The 16,727-nt window shown below is 49.6% G+C and overlaps 1 protein-coding gene and 1 pseudogene across 1 annotated transcript; one reads left to right on the top strand and one right to left on the bottom strand.

Annotated features, from left to right (window-relative positions):
* Window positions 1-883: 883 nt before the first annotated feature.
* SAPIO_CDS2818 (uncharacterized protein) lies at window positions 884-3,334 on the bottom strand (the record flags this gene model as incomplete). Its single annotated transcript, XM_016785744.1, has 3 exons — window positions 884-1,018; window positions 1,136-1,693; window positions 1,853-3,334. 3 exons carry the CDS (start codon window positions 3,332-3,334, stop codon window positions 884-886), a joined length of 2,175 nt encoding a protein of 724 aa, XP_016644526.1.
* Window positions 3,335-6,083: 2,749 nt separating this feature from the next.
* Window positions 6,084-8,264, top strand: SAPIO_CDS2817 (annotated as a pseudogene; the record flags this gene model as incomplete).
* Between the last annotated feature and the right edge of the window lie 8,463 nt (window positions 8,265-16,727).

Genomic DNA, 16,727 nt, shown 5'->3' with positions numbered 1-16,727 from the left:
GTGCATCATCCAACCGAAGTACAATTGTACATGTGGCAAGGATGGACCGAGTGAATTTCATTAGTCAGTCACCCTCAAAACGCTCTTGATCCAATGTTCTCCTAAGTACAACATTGTACAACATTGCATTGCCAGGAGAAAGACCAGGCTGGATTGGGAGTTTCGGACTCATCGATTCGCATTCCGATTGACAGTATTAAAAGGCCTTCAACGTGTTTTGTTCTCTAAAAATTGAATCGTCGTGAAGTCGAGTCTCAAGGCTCAAAGGACACCCAGAGCATTTCAAAACGTCAACCTTCATCGCCATTACAATTGTAAACGCATCCAACAAGGAACTGAAATGTTTGTCGAATCGTACAAAGGAAAAGAGACTGAAAAAACAATGTCAATGGAACAAAAGGAAGAGAAAAAGAAAAAAAAAAAAAAAGGTAAGAAAGGTGAAAGAAAAAACCCCAGATATACTCCCCGAACGCAAGGCTGTTGCCGGGTCCTGTGTATACAATGGACTTCGATGATTCCCATACCGCTCAGCTTTGTATGTAAACGTAAACCGGAGATGCCACCACCTTCTTGAGACTGAAAGCCATGAAGAGAAAAGAAAGTGAGCCCGTCTGCAGTAAAACGCCGTGCCATGCCATAATTAGGTTGGTGATGTAGTGTACAAAAAATCCTGGCATTATATACCCATCAAGCAAGGTCTTCTTGCACCCTTCTTGTTGTTAGTTTTGCTTGCGCGGCTTTGCCCTACACCGCCGCTGCTCCCCCATCCTGTTGTTGAAGAGTCAGATCTAATGAACATCTAATGAAACGTCTCGCCGGCGTTGTATCATCCGAACCTCGAATATCGCCCTTTTGGAGGGCGAGCTATTCTCAACCGTGCACTCTATGCACCCTGTGCTGGAACATCTCTAGTCTCCGGAGCATTGTCAACGCAGTCGTTGCAGAGCCACTTTTCTTCTGTGGGCTTCATCTTGATCGCATCCTGAATGCAGGTAAGGTGGAAATATTTGCCGCAATCCTAGATATCTTCTCAGTATTGAATCTTCTCCATAATGATCACATTACGTTTGAGCTCAGTGGAAAAGAATGAATGGTGGCTCCGAAAACAGCTGGGCTGGGTTGGGCGGAAACTTACAGCATTGGAGCAGACGAGGGTGCAAATAACCCCGACTGGTGGTAATTTACAGATCACACAGGATGGTTCCTCCCGTTTCCAGGTGTCACTAGATGTGTCGTCCTGGGATTCCGTTTCGGCGTCCTTGGCCGCCTTCGCTGCTCGGGCGTCACCCAATATGAGATTTACTGCGTCAAGAGTTTTTTGATCCAAAACGTCCCGGAGTTGCAAATATGCCAAGTGCTTAAAGAACTCCTCTTCCCGTTGCTCCGAGGACACGATCCAGGCGGCTTTCGCACTCAAGAATTCCAGTAGAATCTTAGGGACAAAGCCTTCCGAAGAGAGTCGCTTGGGGAGCACAAACTTATCCCAAGCGAGGATGTACTCCCTCTCAGGAAGCTCAATATCGACAAAATCTGAAATAACGTCGCGATGTTTCTGGATCCACCATCTATCGTCGCTTTTTGGCGGAACAAGTTCGGTTCCAGGTTCAAGAAGCGCTCTACTGACAGAGTCATATAGGGGCTGCTTGGTCTGAGGAACTAGAACCTTCTTCTTCGGCTTCTTCACGACTGGCTTCTGTAAATTTGGTTGAGTTTAGTAGGCTGATCCATGATGCGGCCCAAGGCTCGGCGAGCATTGGGTAAGCCTTGCCCGACGCCCCCTCTCCACTCCGTCCCCGCCAAAAATTGAGGCAGAATAAAAATGTAGAAAACGGTTAAATGACGTGTAACTTACGGGTTGAGTTGGTCTTTGCGCAACGTTTGGGGCCGGTTGAGGCGCGCCGGGTTGCCGCCTTTCTTTGGCCTCCGGTGCAGTATCGAAGCCCAGAGTCTTCGTGGCGCTGGTGAACTGGAACTCCTTGGAGTCAGACGCGAGCCAATCATTTCGATCCGTTACGCGGAACTGGCAGGCACCCTTTGAGTATCGGAGATCGCACACGAACCCGGGATGAGCCGAACTGAGATGCATTTGCAAGATTTGAAGCGATTGATGTGTGACTCCGCATGCGAGGCAGCCGTACGAGTCCAGAGGAACCTGAAGAGGGGCCTGATCAGTACCAAGGAGATATGTGACCTGACCATCATCCCGTTTTCGGCGTCTCCGGTCCTTGTCCTTGCTTTTTCCTTGGGCTTTATCGCTAAGAAGCTTGAGGTTGTAGACCTTATTCTCCCGGGTACGTAGGGCTCGGTTCGGCGTTGTGTCTCCTTCGGGCTCTTCGCTGCCCTCCCCGGCGTATCCGTTGACGGACGCATTAGAGGCCCCGTTCACCAGAGTTTCTGGGGTCGGGACGCCATTCAAGTCTGTCCCGTTTGCGACAACGCCGTTATTTGAGTCAGCAACGCTTACAGTGATGGAGGACATAACACCCTTCTCAGGAGTCGAGGGTCGCCGCTCGCAACCGACTGACCAGCGTGCATCAATGTCGACGATATAGCTGGTGCGGAGAATGCATTCCCGTGTATACTGATGCATGTAAAGATCCACAGACATGCGTGATCTCTTGAACAAGTCAACCAAACAGGCAAGAAGTACCCATCTCCGCGCACCCTGGCTGTTACGTTCCGGGGGGATCGTGAGATCCAGTGGCGGCCACTCCTTTCCATCGGCGGCACTCAGCTCGACGTCTAGTCGGTAATTGTCGGCCAAATCATATGAGCCATCCTCCTTGACGATTTTGAGGATCGTGTCAGGGACGAAGAAGGGCCGTTCCAAGTACACCCTGGCCATGGGAGAACTCCCGACGGGGTTCTTGAAAGTCTTGATCGTGCAGGGCTGGCTATTACAATAGAGAACGGGCGGAGCATGCTTGCACAACGGCGAGTTATCTAGGATGGTGATCTTGCAGGAGGCCCTGATCGTGAGTAAATTGGACAAGGGCTGCGGCGGCGTGTCTAGATTGCTAAGGCTGACACTAGGTTTTACCCGGCGCTCGAAGTCCTTGTGAACAATTTTCAAAACATCGACTCGTAAGAACCTAGGTGCCGAGCTGGGAACCTTGGGCAATAGAACCTCATCCAACGATGGAGTGTCCGTCAGTTCGGGCGTCGCATCTTCCGCAAGCCTTGGGCGCTTGGAGGGCCGATTCTCAGGCTCAGCTCCATTATGGCCATCATATCCATTGCTGAGTTTGGTAGGACTCGACCAGTCGTTGGCGCCTTGGTTCCAATTCCGCTGCAGATAGGGCAGCTGGCGCCGGGGGATATTGGCCAATGTCATCCTTGAGATGACGCATGAGAGGCGCAAGACAAAGCACCAGACTGATTACACTAGGTAATTAACGTGTGGCGTGGTGTGAAACGGGGGAGTCTTGATGAGATGCGAAGTCCAAATAGGATTTGATGACACGCATAGTCTGGGGGACCAGGGAGAAAAGATTGGCCGAGTCGAGCGGAATGCGATGATGAGAATGGGGAGGGATGGCCGAAGAGAGGGAGTGTTGTGGAAGAGATTGAGATTTTAGCCTTGCCAGATTTCCTCGGCTGAAATAAACGCGCACGCCGTAGTTGCGGGTAGTAGATCCAGTTGCTGACACGGACAAGTATAAGGGGGCGAAACAGAGCACGAGATTGTCGAAGTTGAAAACAGCGAAAGTAAAGGTGACAGCACAAGGGCAGAAGAAGAACTGCAACTATAGCTGAATGCTCTCTCTTTCGCGAGGCTCCGTTCCAGGAAAATGTGAGACTGAGAGTCAGGGGTGTGAAATAAAAAAGAGAGAAAAAAAAAAAAAAAGGCAAAAGACGTGAAAGAAGGATTTAAAGATGAAGCTGAATGAATCGCATGAGCAGAAAAGGGGTAATAGTTTATGTGAGAGGGGAAATGAACAAATAGCCACGTTTTTGTTGCTGTTGTCGTTGTCTCGCCGCTGTTGCTGCAGGGCACGAAGGTGAAAGAGAGAAGAAAAATAAGAGAGTCTGAGCTGGTGATGAAGATGGCCAAGATGTGTGTGTGGTTGCTGGATAATTCGATCCTCCAAGAGTTTCGCAGAGTCGGGGACCGAAGGGAGGGTGAAGAGGATGGGATGGAATGGAATATGCGTTGAGCGCGAGAGAGAGATGGAGCGAGAGAATAGAGATTGCAACCTCTCACAATGCGAGCCAGTCGAGTGTGAGCGAGACTGGACGAGAGAGGCGCAAGGCAGATTGCGTATGGCGGAAACTTAAAGCCGCGCGACACGGATGGGAGGTGTCAAATTGTAAACGGCAAAGCCCGCGAGGATAATTTGAACACGAAAATTTCATAGAACAGACATTCCTGATGGCTATAGACTCAGCAGACTGAGTTGATATGCCGCGGAGATGAACGCGGCGTTGTGCGAGATGTTGGCTGATGTTGGAACTGGAAGAGGTTGATCTGAGGAATAGAGAGATAGAACGCGTATGAAGTCGCTCCTATTCTCGAAAATCAACAAGAGGCCAGACCAGTTTTTGCTGCCCACCCACCCGCTGCTTCCTTCTCTCTGGCAAGCACGAGCACGCGCCGCTGAACTGGCCCAGATTCTTGTACTTCGTCATGTACCTTCGTACCTCCGTGGGCTTTCCCAAATAGGATAGTCTGGGTGGGTCCAGACCCTGCTGGGGTACAAGGATATATGTACCTTCCTAATGTCGCACGAAGTGTATGGGAATGGCTTTAAACGGGCGATCTCATTTGGCATTAATGCATATCTTGGCGAGGCATGGCCACATGAAGGGAGCAATATCTTTGTATTCCTTCTTTCGATTGTAGTCGCCGCCGATAGTCTTTGGATCCTGGCAGGAGGCAGAATGTTCTACAATACCCGAAGTAATCTCTGTCGGGTTACGCCCATCCTACGCGTTAACCTTGCCGACATAGAATTGTGGCTGATCAAGTGTCTGCAAAGTACTTCGTACATCAAGAGCTCATATTAGGTGAGGAGCCTGTTCGCACTAAGTGTCATAACCGTGGTAAAGGCATGCACGCCGGGCTCCTTGTTCTAGTGCGTGTTGATATCTGTCTAATTCAGGACATTGAACAAACTTATTCAAAACGCTTGATGAATATGGGGCTAGCATTTTGGCAGCCTTGTAGTTTACCTGCTTGAGACGGCCTGAAATAAACGGCACAGTCCCGCAGTAACCGATTCCCCGAATAGAAGAAAGGGTGTTCGAGTCTGGTCTGGTCTACTGACGTAGTATCAATGAACCCTCCAGATTTGTTTACACATGTAATTCTACTTAACTGCGACAAGAGCGGAAGGCAGGTACGCCTGCTTGTATTGTCATTTGATACCGCGATCGATGAAACTAGAGTACTTACAAAATTGTCCCAAGCATCGAATGCTCACCTGCCAAATGTCGAATGTACCCCGACTGGTGACAAATCGCCTATGTCACGTGGCTAGAAGTACACAATCGAGGATACTTGGTTGGTGGCAAGAGCAAACAACTGTAAGCAGGCATCATACCTACCCCCCACTTCGTCCCCCATCCCGCAATTTGTTGCCCCTCAGCTCCCTCCGACATCCTTCACGTCAAGCTCCTCCAGTCAAGTTCGTCTGACCCGAGTTCCTGGTGCAAGTCCTCAAGTCCTCAGCTGTGACCCGGTTAAGGCACCTTGAGCTTCGCTTCTATATCCCATTCACAACACCGCCTTGACTTTTATCTTTTTCAATCCACCCACGCGCCCTTTTAGTTTAAACTTTTTTTTTTTTTTTCCTTCTCGGCTCGACTGCACTCGATTCTCTTCTTTTCTTCTGTCTCGTTTTATTTTCTCCCCCGAGGCTGCAGTTCTTTATCTCGAGGTCCCCATCCGGTTCCTTAAGACCAGTCTGAAGGTACGGTACAGGACGATGCGTCAGCCCTGGCCATCCTTATCCACAATCAGCCGCCACCCACTCATCCCTACCCATCTTTCTACTTGTCCTAACTAGTCTTGCAGTGCAACATCGCGCGTACCCGTTTACGACGTGCCTCACCCATGCGCACACTGGTCTTGATAGGTCAGAATGGCACGCGCTCCATCAAGCGGGGCGACTCGCTCCTCGTCGCGCATTCGTAATATCGCGCGCCGTGACTTGAAGCAGAGACTGTTAGACTCCCCGACTAGTGGCCGGCCCCGAACTCGTGCCCAGAAAGCAGTGCTCGCAGGAGCTATGGGGCGTCGACGTTCTAATCGTTCCACTGGAACGATATATGATCACTTTCTCATCAGCAAGCCGGGGGCCAGAAGAGGCAAGAACCCCACCAACGTGATTGATTCGGCACTAGACACCACAGACATCACAGATCTTTCGGATGACGGAGACGACTCTGCCGATTCCGATTTCAATGCCCCGGCTCCGAAACACCCCACTTCTAGCCGACGACTGCGTAGGTCTACCCGCACAGCGAAACGCCGAAATCCCCCGAAAAGGCCGCAGCGGAATGTGAGTCTTGTCCTTCTTGACAAGCCCGCCCATGAGGTCCCAAAGGAGCACGAAATTGTTCCCAACTGGATTGTACCAGCCATGCAGCCACACTGGGCAGCTGTCCTAGGCTACGCGGCTACGGAAGCCGGGTATCTGAATCGAAGCTGGCTTCTGGAAACCGCCACTGTCTGCAAGGCCTTCGCCGAACCGGCGCTCACGGTCCTATATTCCAACCCGGTAATAACAACCGAGGCGAAGTTGCAGAAATTCGTTGCCACTTTATGCCGACCCAGCAACATGTTCAACTATCCCAGCAAGGTTCACAGTCTCCATCTTGGTCCGCGATTCATCCCCACCAATTACATGATTGAAACCTTGTTAATTTACCTTCCTCGACTGCGACACTTCTCAATCGACCATGAGCTTGATGAGCCGCCCTACCGTGACCTCACGTCAATGCCGAGGCGAAATTATCCAGATTTTTGGAATCTCTTGGAGAACCGCGTTGACACGCGACCCGGAATGATTCAGAAACCGAGCAAGCTGCTGTCCTGGAAATGGTCCTGGAGGCTCTTGGGTAGCCTCACGCCAGATTCCTTGATACAACTGCACACAACAGGCCCGCTGCGACACCTGAAGAGTCTACACTTGGTCAACTTTCCGTCTCTAGGATATACTAACCCGGCAGATGACATGCCGCTGACCGGGTTTGAACTTGCTAGCCCTAACCCCCGGTCGAGGTCTGCCCAAGAATGCGCAAAGGTTATTACACCTTTGAAAAATCTTGAGCACTTGGTACTCGAAGCATGCTTTGCCGTTGATGGAGAGTTTCTCTCGTATCTGCCGCCCGGTTTGAAGCACTTGGAAATCATCCATTGCTGGAATCTCCAGGCCGCGCATCTCACCGAGTTTCTTCTCACTCACGGCAAGAATCTCCGAAGCCTGACTCTAAGGAACAACCAATCCTTGGACCTCAGCTTCTTGACCATGCTTCGTGATGTTTGCCCCAATCTCGAAGAACTCGAAGTTAACATGGGGTACTTCAAGGACCCCGAGACGAACAGCTCGAACCCATTTTTCGACTTTGCGCTCTCGGAGGACCAGGTGCCCCGCTGGCCACGCTCGATCCGCCATATTGAGCTCCTGCACATACGGCCCTGGACTTATGATGCAGCCGTCATGTTTTTGCAGTCTTTGATTAATGACGCCAAGAATCTGCTAAATCTGCGATATCTGGTCATAAAATCAATGCTTGATCTGGACTGGCGAAAGCGGGCGACGATGCGGAGTGAGTGGCTTGCACGCCTCGAGGCCGTGTTTCTTCAGCCCGCAGGCAAGCCGCCAGAGCCGCTGATTTCGCTGCAGCCGCCTCGCAGACCCAGCACTCGCACCGAGGATAAGACTGCTCTTCAGGAGGATAAGGGCACAGGATCTGGGATTTCGCGACGTCGAAGTAGTCGGATCTCTGCTCGAGATGTCAATCCCTACCCCTCGCCTACGTCTAGTGTGTGGAGGACTAAGCGGAACTATGCCGAGCCCCCCAGCGATATTGAAGATGACTCAAGTTCGGAAGACGATGATGATGGCGATGTTCCAATGTCGGATGCACCGGTCGAACAGTCTCCGGATGTTGACGGCGGCGACTTCATCCAGGGACTATGCCGATATGTCGAGCTGACGATTGAGAACCATAAACTCGCCGAGATGCAGTACGACATGGATGATTTCGTCGATGGCGGTAGTGAAGATTCATCGTCGAGCGACTCCGATTTTGTCTAGCACTGCCTCGTTCGAAACCCCCCAAAACACTCTCCGCGCGGTTTCTCTCTTCTGCGGTCCCGATCATTCCAATTTCTCTTCATCCTCCTCATATACCCCGGTGGCGTTTACATCACCAAATTTCAAAGCAGAGACTCATGTTAAGGAAAACGATAAATATTCGCTATAAAGGCCGGCGGCATTCCGCGTTCTAGGTATTAAAAAGGAAAAAGAAAAAAAAAAGGGCGCAGGTGTTGTATCTTCCATACCGTCATGGTATTTTGATTTTCCGAGGTCCAGGGTTTCAAAAGTTCGAAATACATGGAGGATAGTCCAGGGTATTACTGCCTCGATAATTGCATTGCGTTAATAGGAAGGATTCAGGAATGGAATCAGTGGACTATTATGGTACAGATTTCCTTTGTTTCAATCTTAGAATCAGCGGCGGAATCGGTCGCGAGACCTTTGCATCATTGTACATGTACCTCAGTACAATAACGTTTAATCTGAGCCTTTCCGTTTTGTCCTGTATGCCGTCCGGTGAGAAATTATCATGATATCTGTCTTTCCTATAATGCTATTGCCATTTTCTTCTTCGAGCTGTTGTGTGAAATTTATTCTGCAAGAACGTGAGCGTCTCAAACCAACGCTCGGCTTTGGGCTGGACTTCGGGATGTATGCATATTTGCGGTACAAGTAGTGTACGAGACCATCAAAGTCCCGAAGTACAGACTGAGAAGTGCAGCATAATTTCAGTGCTGTCGGATCTGCGATTGCTGGGTTTTGAGCTCCTGGCCCTGGGCTAAGAAATAAGAATGGGGCCGAAAAGCTGGAATGAGAGTCTCGCGACGTTGCAGATTCTCAAGCGGGCGAGAAACACGAGACTGGATTGGGGGCCTTGCAATTTGTTGCGGATGTCGGAAGTTGGTATCACGCAACGGCGAACTCCATTTTAAATACTATTAATTTTGTTTTCGGGAGATTATGAGACACTAAGACGAGGGATTGGCGCGAAAATGAGGCACGAAGTACAGCTGGAATGCCTCACACATGTACCATTGGACCCATTGGACCCGGGTTGGGGAACGCGATACTATACGTCAATGTTGCAGTTCGTGTTCAGGGCTGAGTCGGCGGTGACAGTCCCTGGTAGGCTTCGCTGCCCAGAAAAAGATGATGAAATTCATTCCAGAGATGGCGGCGTGCTTCTTGTGTACGGATTCGGGTACATGTATCCCTCCCTGAGCTTGGGGTACGAAATTGCAATGTGGCGTCTCCATGAACCTCTCCAGAGAAAAATCGGACGTGGACGCGATTGGCCATTTCAAACCTGTATTATCAGAGTATCTTTCGTGGACGGATGCAGGTGCCGTTGGAACTCGAGATTCGGGTGTTACATGGGAGCATCTCGGGTTCTGCGGTGGTCATTCTATTTCCACTGGAAATTTTCATCTAACCTCCCCCCTTGAACATTCCATGATCCATGATGTCGGACAGTTCCTTCCTGTTCTTGACGGCGACGGCGGAAGGTGTGCAGGCACCCCCTTTTTACCCTGCGCACTTTGAAGCAGACTCATTTCTGAAGGCAGCTCAGCAGCTCACCGTCAAGGAAGTGGAATGTTCGTATCAAATGATTGACGGGAATGAGACAGACGTGTAAGCCTGGAGGTGGAGGATTTGTTACTCTTCAAGATGAAGATCAATTAACCTGACTGGCCTGGCCAAACAAAGAAGCAAACAAACTTACACAGAGACCGCCATATGGATGCCAGAGACGTCGACTTGGGAGAATTCTATCAGCAACATTGAATCCTTCAGGAGGAGTGGTGCGGCCACCCAAAATCTGTATTCTTTCTTTTTTTGAAAAGGACAAGGCGTTGAAGGCGGCGAACTAGTAACAGAACAGATTCATGGCACGATGGAATTTATTTGAATGGAGATGAGTGAATGCTGCGACGTGTGGCTTGGTAGATGAATGCGGCTTGGTTTGTATCAGCTCGGACTAGACCCTAATGATGGCTGGAGAGTATCGAAGTGGTGGCCCCGTTTCCTCACGATACATCAGGAGAGACGGGGGAGGATATTGGATATTGAAAGCGCCGACCATTCGAAACCTCTTCTTGGAATCTACAAGTAATCGCTGAGATCGGATTGATATTTGATCAGGAACGAATCCTTATTATCTCGGATAGACTCCGGACTCCAGTCTCCACCATGATTCTCGCCCTCGCGGGAGCCTATCCTCATCGAAGCGTGGCTGAGGCAGGGAGTAAGCGAGTTTCAGCTCGCAGGACACGAACACGATAAATAGAAGCCACTTGACAGATTCCAGTCCTGTCATGTTTGACTCACTTACTGCTGAGCTATATGACAACAAAAAGATGCTCCAAGGACCAAGTGTCGCGACCAGCATCACTTGGCTGTAAGCACTCTTATCTAGCCACTGCACCAGCTGTCCCTAAAAGTCCCATGAATCGTCCAATTCGAAGCTGTGGAGAGCGAGCTCCGCTTTTCTATTGATCAGGGCTCTCAGATTGATGAGTCCCTTCCTGTATGCGTTATCCTTGAGATCGTTAGATAATCTCGATGAACCGATCAAACCATGGCCCAACCGAATATACGACACAAATATACCAAATGCTTCGATGAGAGAGGACTGAATCTTGCGATCAGTGATACGTGAAGATGCTCTATGAGACGGCCTGCGACATAATATTATTAGTGAGTATACAATCATCCATGCAAGATCTCATCACCACGAATTTTTATGCGACCTGCAGCTCAGCCTTGGGAAGTATCCCCTAGCTCTCGCAAATTAGGTATGCCATCATCATCTCGTTTCCTAAGCAAGGAGAATGGGAGGCTCCCATATTCAAACCTTGAAGCTAATAAAATAACGAAACGAATGTGCCGAGAAAATAAGAAGGGAAAAAAACGCGCCAGTTTCGAATGCGGTCTGACTCCGACAACCATATCATTCGGCTCCACTTAATCAGATGTTGAATGCCAGACAAGCAAAACTCGGCGATACGGTCCCAAACTTCTAGAAGTATGTTCGAGCTGGTTAACCTTAAGCCATTCTCATCTCTTCCTCCGGAATGCACATGGACGCTTGAAGGGCTCGAAAAGGCCAAGTAAGAACATGTTAAGGGAAATGGCGGGATCGAGGAACCATCCTTAACGATTTCGCCTCAGGATAACGCAATGACATTTTCCGTATGGTGTACGTACGTGTAGCATTCATGATTCGAGCTGGTACACTCTTTGGGATATTCTCGTCGAGGAAGTCCTTTATCCACTTCTCAAAGGATATCTTTAGGAAAGTTCAAGATTACTCAAGGCTCTTCATGGGCATCTTCTATCCTGAATAGCGACACGAGACAGTGATACAGTGATTACACGTACATCTAGACACGCCCAGCGAGGTATTTAATCATCAAGATCCTTCGGTCCGTCCTCATATATCACTGTCCCCTAGCACATCGATTCCGGAACAAGGAGGAGTGATCGATAGCCATCGTTCACCGGTGAGAGCTACCGAGGCTAGCTAATATAGCCTCTTTTACTCTTTGCTATATTGCTTTAGAACTAGAGAAACTTGTCGCGGGAACGGAATAGTGCCATAGCGCCCCCTCGGCGGTGGCCATCGGTGGTTTTGAAAACATTGAGATGAAAGTAGGGAAAGCATCGTTCTAAATCCTTGCGGTGCGTCTACTTTCATCAGATTCAAACGCCCTCCCCAAGGTGACGTGGTAATGTAATACAGGTAGAATTTTACATGCTCGGCCCCATCTAGCTCATTTCTTCATTAACGCCTCTATAGTTCTCAGGGCTCATCGAGAACGATTCGGAGGTACGGGAAAGCTTTCATTATGCTTAGCCGGGCCAAATATCACACCCAGATTGATGAGATGAACTGGATGTTCTTCCTCTGTTTTTAGTTTTGGCTATTTTGCCTGATACATGGAAGCCATGATTATTGGCACACTTTGAGAATAACCCCGCAAGACAAAATTGAATCCTTCATATTTCCGTCTCTCATTCTTTTCCATCCACTTGACGGCTTTGGGATGAAGGGGATTGAAGGTTATCCCGGACCTTCCGGGAGGCGAGCCGGGGAACATGTCTCACGGACCTTATGGTCCGGCCCGGTTTTTCGGGTTAGGGTTGTTGCGGGTGGGGCACACCTGTGTCCACATGTGTCCACCTGTCCTAGTTGATTGGCAAACCTGGGTCAAATGTATCAAATGTATCCATGAGTAGCATCAACAACGTTGATCGATTCTTACGAGGCTGTTCTCTACTAGCAACGTGTTTTCTCGGTACTTAAAAACATAGCTGATAGGATGGCACTGCCGCCCTTCTGAAGCAGCACAATTTCAAGGTGATTCAGGCACTCGCACCACCCACAAATGAGTTGAGATATTGATGCTAACTTTAAGGTGAAGTTGCCCTTCAATATTAAGAAAGCCATATTGAAGAAGAAAAAAAAAAGCGGCCCTGGAAGGACTACCTCTAGTTCCAGCCTCTCGGGAAGATGTTCTACACATGCCTCGAGGAAGATAATAGAAACTGATCCAAGAAGAGACGCAGCACCGCTTCGATTAATAGTATCGAGACCCGAGGCTGGCAGCTAAGTCATACTCTACTGACTTGGAGTGAAAGAAAGAAAGACGAGACTCGTATGAATTCTCTTGAAATTGTACGCAGAATTGTGATGCTATTTCCCTTGGGAACAGAGACATCAACCCTCAGAGTTGGAGGCCATATATTTCGAGTCCAATAAGATGCTCCATGATAGGGGTAGCGGGAAAGACAAGAATGTATGGTCCTACACTATCAAGGTTTCGAATGCACAGGAAACTCCGTATGCCTGTCTTGATTCACATGCAAGCCCATTGAACCAGCAGTGCCTTATCACGGAACTTGAGGGCTGTCTCCATCTTTGAGTTAACAACAATGCGTCCTTGGCCGCTGCGCGAGGAGTTCGAAATTTTCGCCACCTATCGAGACTTGGGCTTTGAAGAAGTATCAAATACATACTCTCCGCTGTTCGCCAACGCTCCATAGACCGCAGGTTCCCAAAGAAGTTGAAAAAAGTATACAACACCGAGTATTAGTTGACCGTCACTAACCCAACGCATAATCTAGTGCTCGTCGGTTTATCTAGTGGAGAGCAGACGAGCCCAAGATTTGTCCAATGGCTCTGGTCGTTCGGAAAATTCAATGGCGCTTGTTTGTGGATCCGATCCTTTGGGGGTAATGTTGGCCGCTCACAACCAAGAGAGACGATTAGACCTTATAAACGAATATTGCTTTCGGCGCCCGACCCTCCGATCATTCATTCTGACCTTGGATAGAGGATTCGTGAATAAATGGCGATAAATGGAGGAGAGGGAGATCGGTCAACAGCCAGCTATGTAGAGAAGGCCCGAAGGCCATTGAGAACCTGCGAAGGTCAACTAGATAGAGGTCTCGACGACGCTAGTGTTGTCTGACCAACATCAGCACGCCTTGGGCAGTACGCCTCCGCATCTAAGCTGGGCCCTACAAAAGACGTCGTTGCAGCCCACACGTGGATTTCTTCTCCTTGACCCGGCAACCAGGCCGAGAACAAAGTGAAAAAAAAGAAGAAATATTCGCAGGTACTTGACCTGGAATGAGCCGACAGACCCAAAGGGCCTCCGGTCAAAATACCCTCAAAGGGAACAAGCCCTCAGATGGGGACGAGCCCCCAGACCAAACGAGCCCTCAGATGGAACAAGCCCCCAGACCAAACGAGCCCTCAGACACAAAATGGTATTGTGTAATCCGTATCGGACCATTACAGCCCTCAGGAAAAGCCCCTTCGAATTTTCGTTGTGGCATCTGTGTACTGGTGTCACCACCCACCAGTACTGGTCTCTCACCTGAACTGAAGTACCAACCCAATAAGCACAGCAGGCCTACGGCACTGCCCAATCCGACCATTACAGCCGAAATGGGAGAACCCCTTCCTGGACAAAAAGCCAAGTTGAGGTCTGGTTATGTTCTTACATTATGGCCTCAACGCCGAGGCTGAGCGCGATCATGATGGCCGCAACGAGGATGCTTAGACCCAATGCGACGAAGTAGTGTTCGTCGAATCCCCGTCCTAGTAGACTTGATCATCAGAAATCTCCGGATCTAACATGCCCTTGTGGAAACAGGCACTAGTTTTGGGGGGAGGGGTTAGTGCACAGGCAAACGACTCACCGGTAAGATCGGCTACGCCGAAGCGACGCCGGATCCAAGCTGTAAGGAGCACACAAGCCAGTGGTATGATCGCATACCGGAGCAAGACTTTTCTATCCCAGAGAGCTGGGAGCGAGGAGAGAGACGGAATCATGCTGAATAGTAGTCGATACGATCGTCTTCGAGTTGGAGAAGAAAAGAGGAAGAATCAAGCTCTGCTCTGGGACAGAGAGAAAAAGATATAGACGAAAGAAATGGTCTGGTACTGCTGAGGCAGGAGCCTGCGGGTATTGGCGTGAGGGAGAGGAAGGGACGTCGGCCGTCCGTCTTATCTTCCCTCGGTGAAGGATCTGCAGGTCATGATGTTTAGAGAAGGCATAGCTGGCACCATCGCCAATATGCAGAAGCTGTGCCCCAAGGTACATCAACTTACAACCCACCGAAAAAGTTTAGGAAGTTCTGGAGCCGTGGATTGGAGCACATGGGGGCACGTTTTGTATGCAAGATGGAAAGAGTAGCGGCCAACGGTTCTTGTCATTCAGTGATTTGTGTCGTGGAAGGAACAATAAAGACCTCCATCTACTCCAGACATATCACTCCTTCCGCAACTTTCCGTCACCCCAGTCATAGCCTATGGCGCGGTGACGGTCAAACAAAGATAATGCCCAAAAAGCGACTAGAGTGGCAAGATGCATTGCCAATAGGAATCCCACCAAACCAAACACTGGCCGATTCCTAATAACGAGCATGTAGACCACAAATCCACCCAAGGCAGCTGTATGAACCTGCAGTCCAAGCACCACGACGAGCCCTGCTCCCTGATGCACCTGCAAGCGGGGAGGACCGGGCGAGAAGAAGCCCCAGTTGTCTGGGACATGGAGGACATGTGACTGAATCCTGTAGCATCGGGAGGCGAGCGCGAGGAGCGTTGGGTTGAGGTTTCCGTCGCTGTCTACCTGGTCGAGAAGACAGTTCTTGACGGCGGCGGCGATACTTTTCGAGTTACTGAAAGACATCCTGGGCGAACCTTTTAAGTTCGGCGTGAGCTTTTGTTGGTTGCTTGTGAATGGAAGGCGGGTTGTCTGACTCTTCGTTGCTCCTTCAGGAAATTTTCCCGTCAGATGTTCCTGATTTTCTGAGGAAACGATGAAGAAGGTCCAAATCCAAAGTTGTTGTCTCGACGAAGAAGGTACAAATGCGGAGTTGCTTCGAGGTCAGATGGGTCGAAGGGGAGGTGCTGGAGGAAGACAGGTTTGAGGTATTGTCGTGAGGAAGGCACTAATATACTTGAGGTATGTCCGCTGAAGTCTTTTGGGACGTTAAGGTTTTATGTAGCGAGGAGGCTGGCTCACATGCTTGGGGAGCAGTTGAGCGACCTGACTGAGGTCTTGGTCTTTCTCAACTCGGGGTTTGGCGGACCGCGTGGTTTCCTAGTTTCCAAAGAGTTACGGGGCTCTATCAACGTTCTTGTCGTAGCTTCCCACGTTGAAATCTCTACAGGGTGACTGCAACTCCGCGACGATGAGGGGAAAGAAGGGATGAAGAAGTAGGCATCAGAAGTACAGAAAGCCAAGAAATTGGCACTCCTACCCGTTAACTCCTGCAACGTCTTTACAGCCAGTCCACTTTCCCACTTGGGTGGGCGAGGCATGTGGAAAGTATCCTTCCTTGCATGCGCCATAACATGTGAATGTCTGGTCAAGTAAGTACATGCTATGTTTCTCAGGATGGCTTTGCTTGGGGTAGGCACGTCCAAGGCTCATGAGATCGCGTTCATGAAGTCGGAGGCGCAGGGACGAGCAATAAGGGCCAACCCATTTTCGGCAACGTAAATCGTATTTAGAAGGGTACCTAAAACATGACGTCTCTGATGATCTACGGGGATAACCCAGAATCCCTCAACTAAACATACAACCATCGACCCCTTTCCCCTTCGAAGCATTTGTATTGTTGAAGTAGGAATAAAAAAGGGGGGTTTCTTCTCATTTTTCCTCCTTCCTGCGTCCTGCCCGCTCGTTCCTGGTTATGGTCCTGGCGTTCCCTTATCAATAGTCGCACAATCTATCATGCTATAAACCCTGTAATCCCCATGCGGTTCCCTTGGTAGGAATAAGAGAAAACAAGAACAGTAATAAAGAGCCTCCTCTCATGGGGCGCCAGCCTGGATTCAATACTCTTCTTCAAAAAGGACGAAGAAGCAGTGAGCCCCGAAGCTCGCTTAACAGCGCGGAGAACTCGAGGGGAGATAAAATACAAAAAGGGACGTAATCA

This window comes from Scedosporium apiospermum, assembly GCF_000732125.1.
Source record: "Scedosporium apiospermum strain IHEM 14462 chromosome Unknown SEQ_SAPIO_0087, whole genome shotgun sequence".
Lineage (NCBI taxonomy): Eukaryota > Fungi > Ascomycota > Sordariomycetes > Microascales > Microascaceae > Scedosporium > Scedosporium apiospermum.
This window is presented reverse-complemented; position numbering and strand designations above follow the sequence as displayed.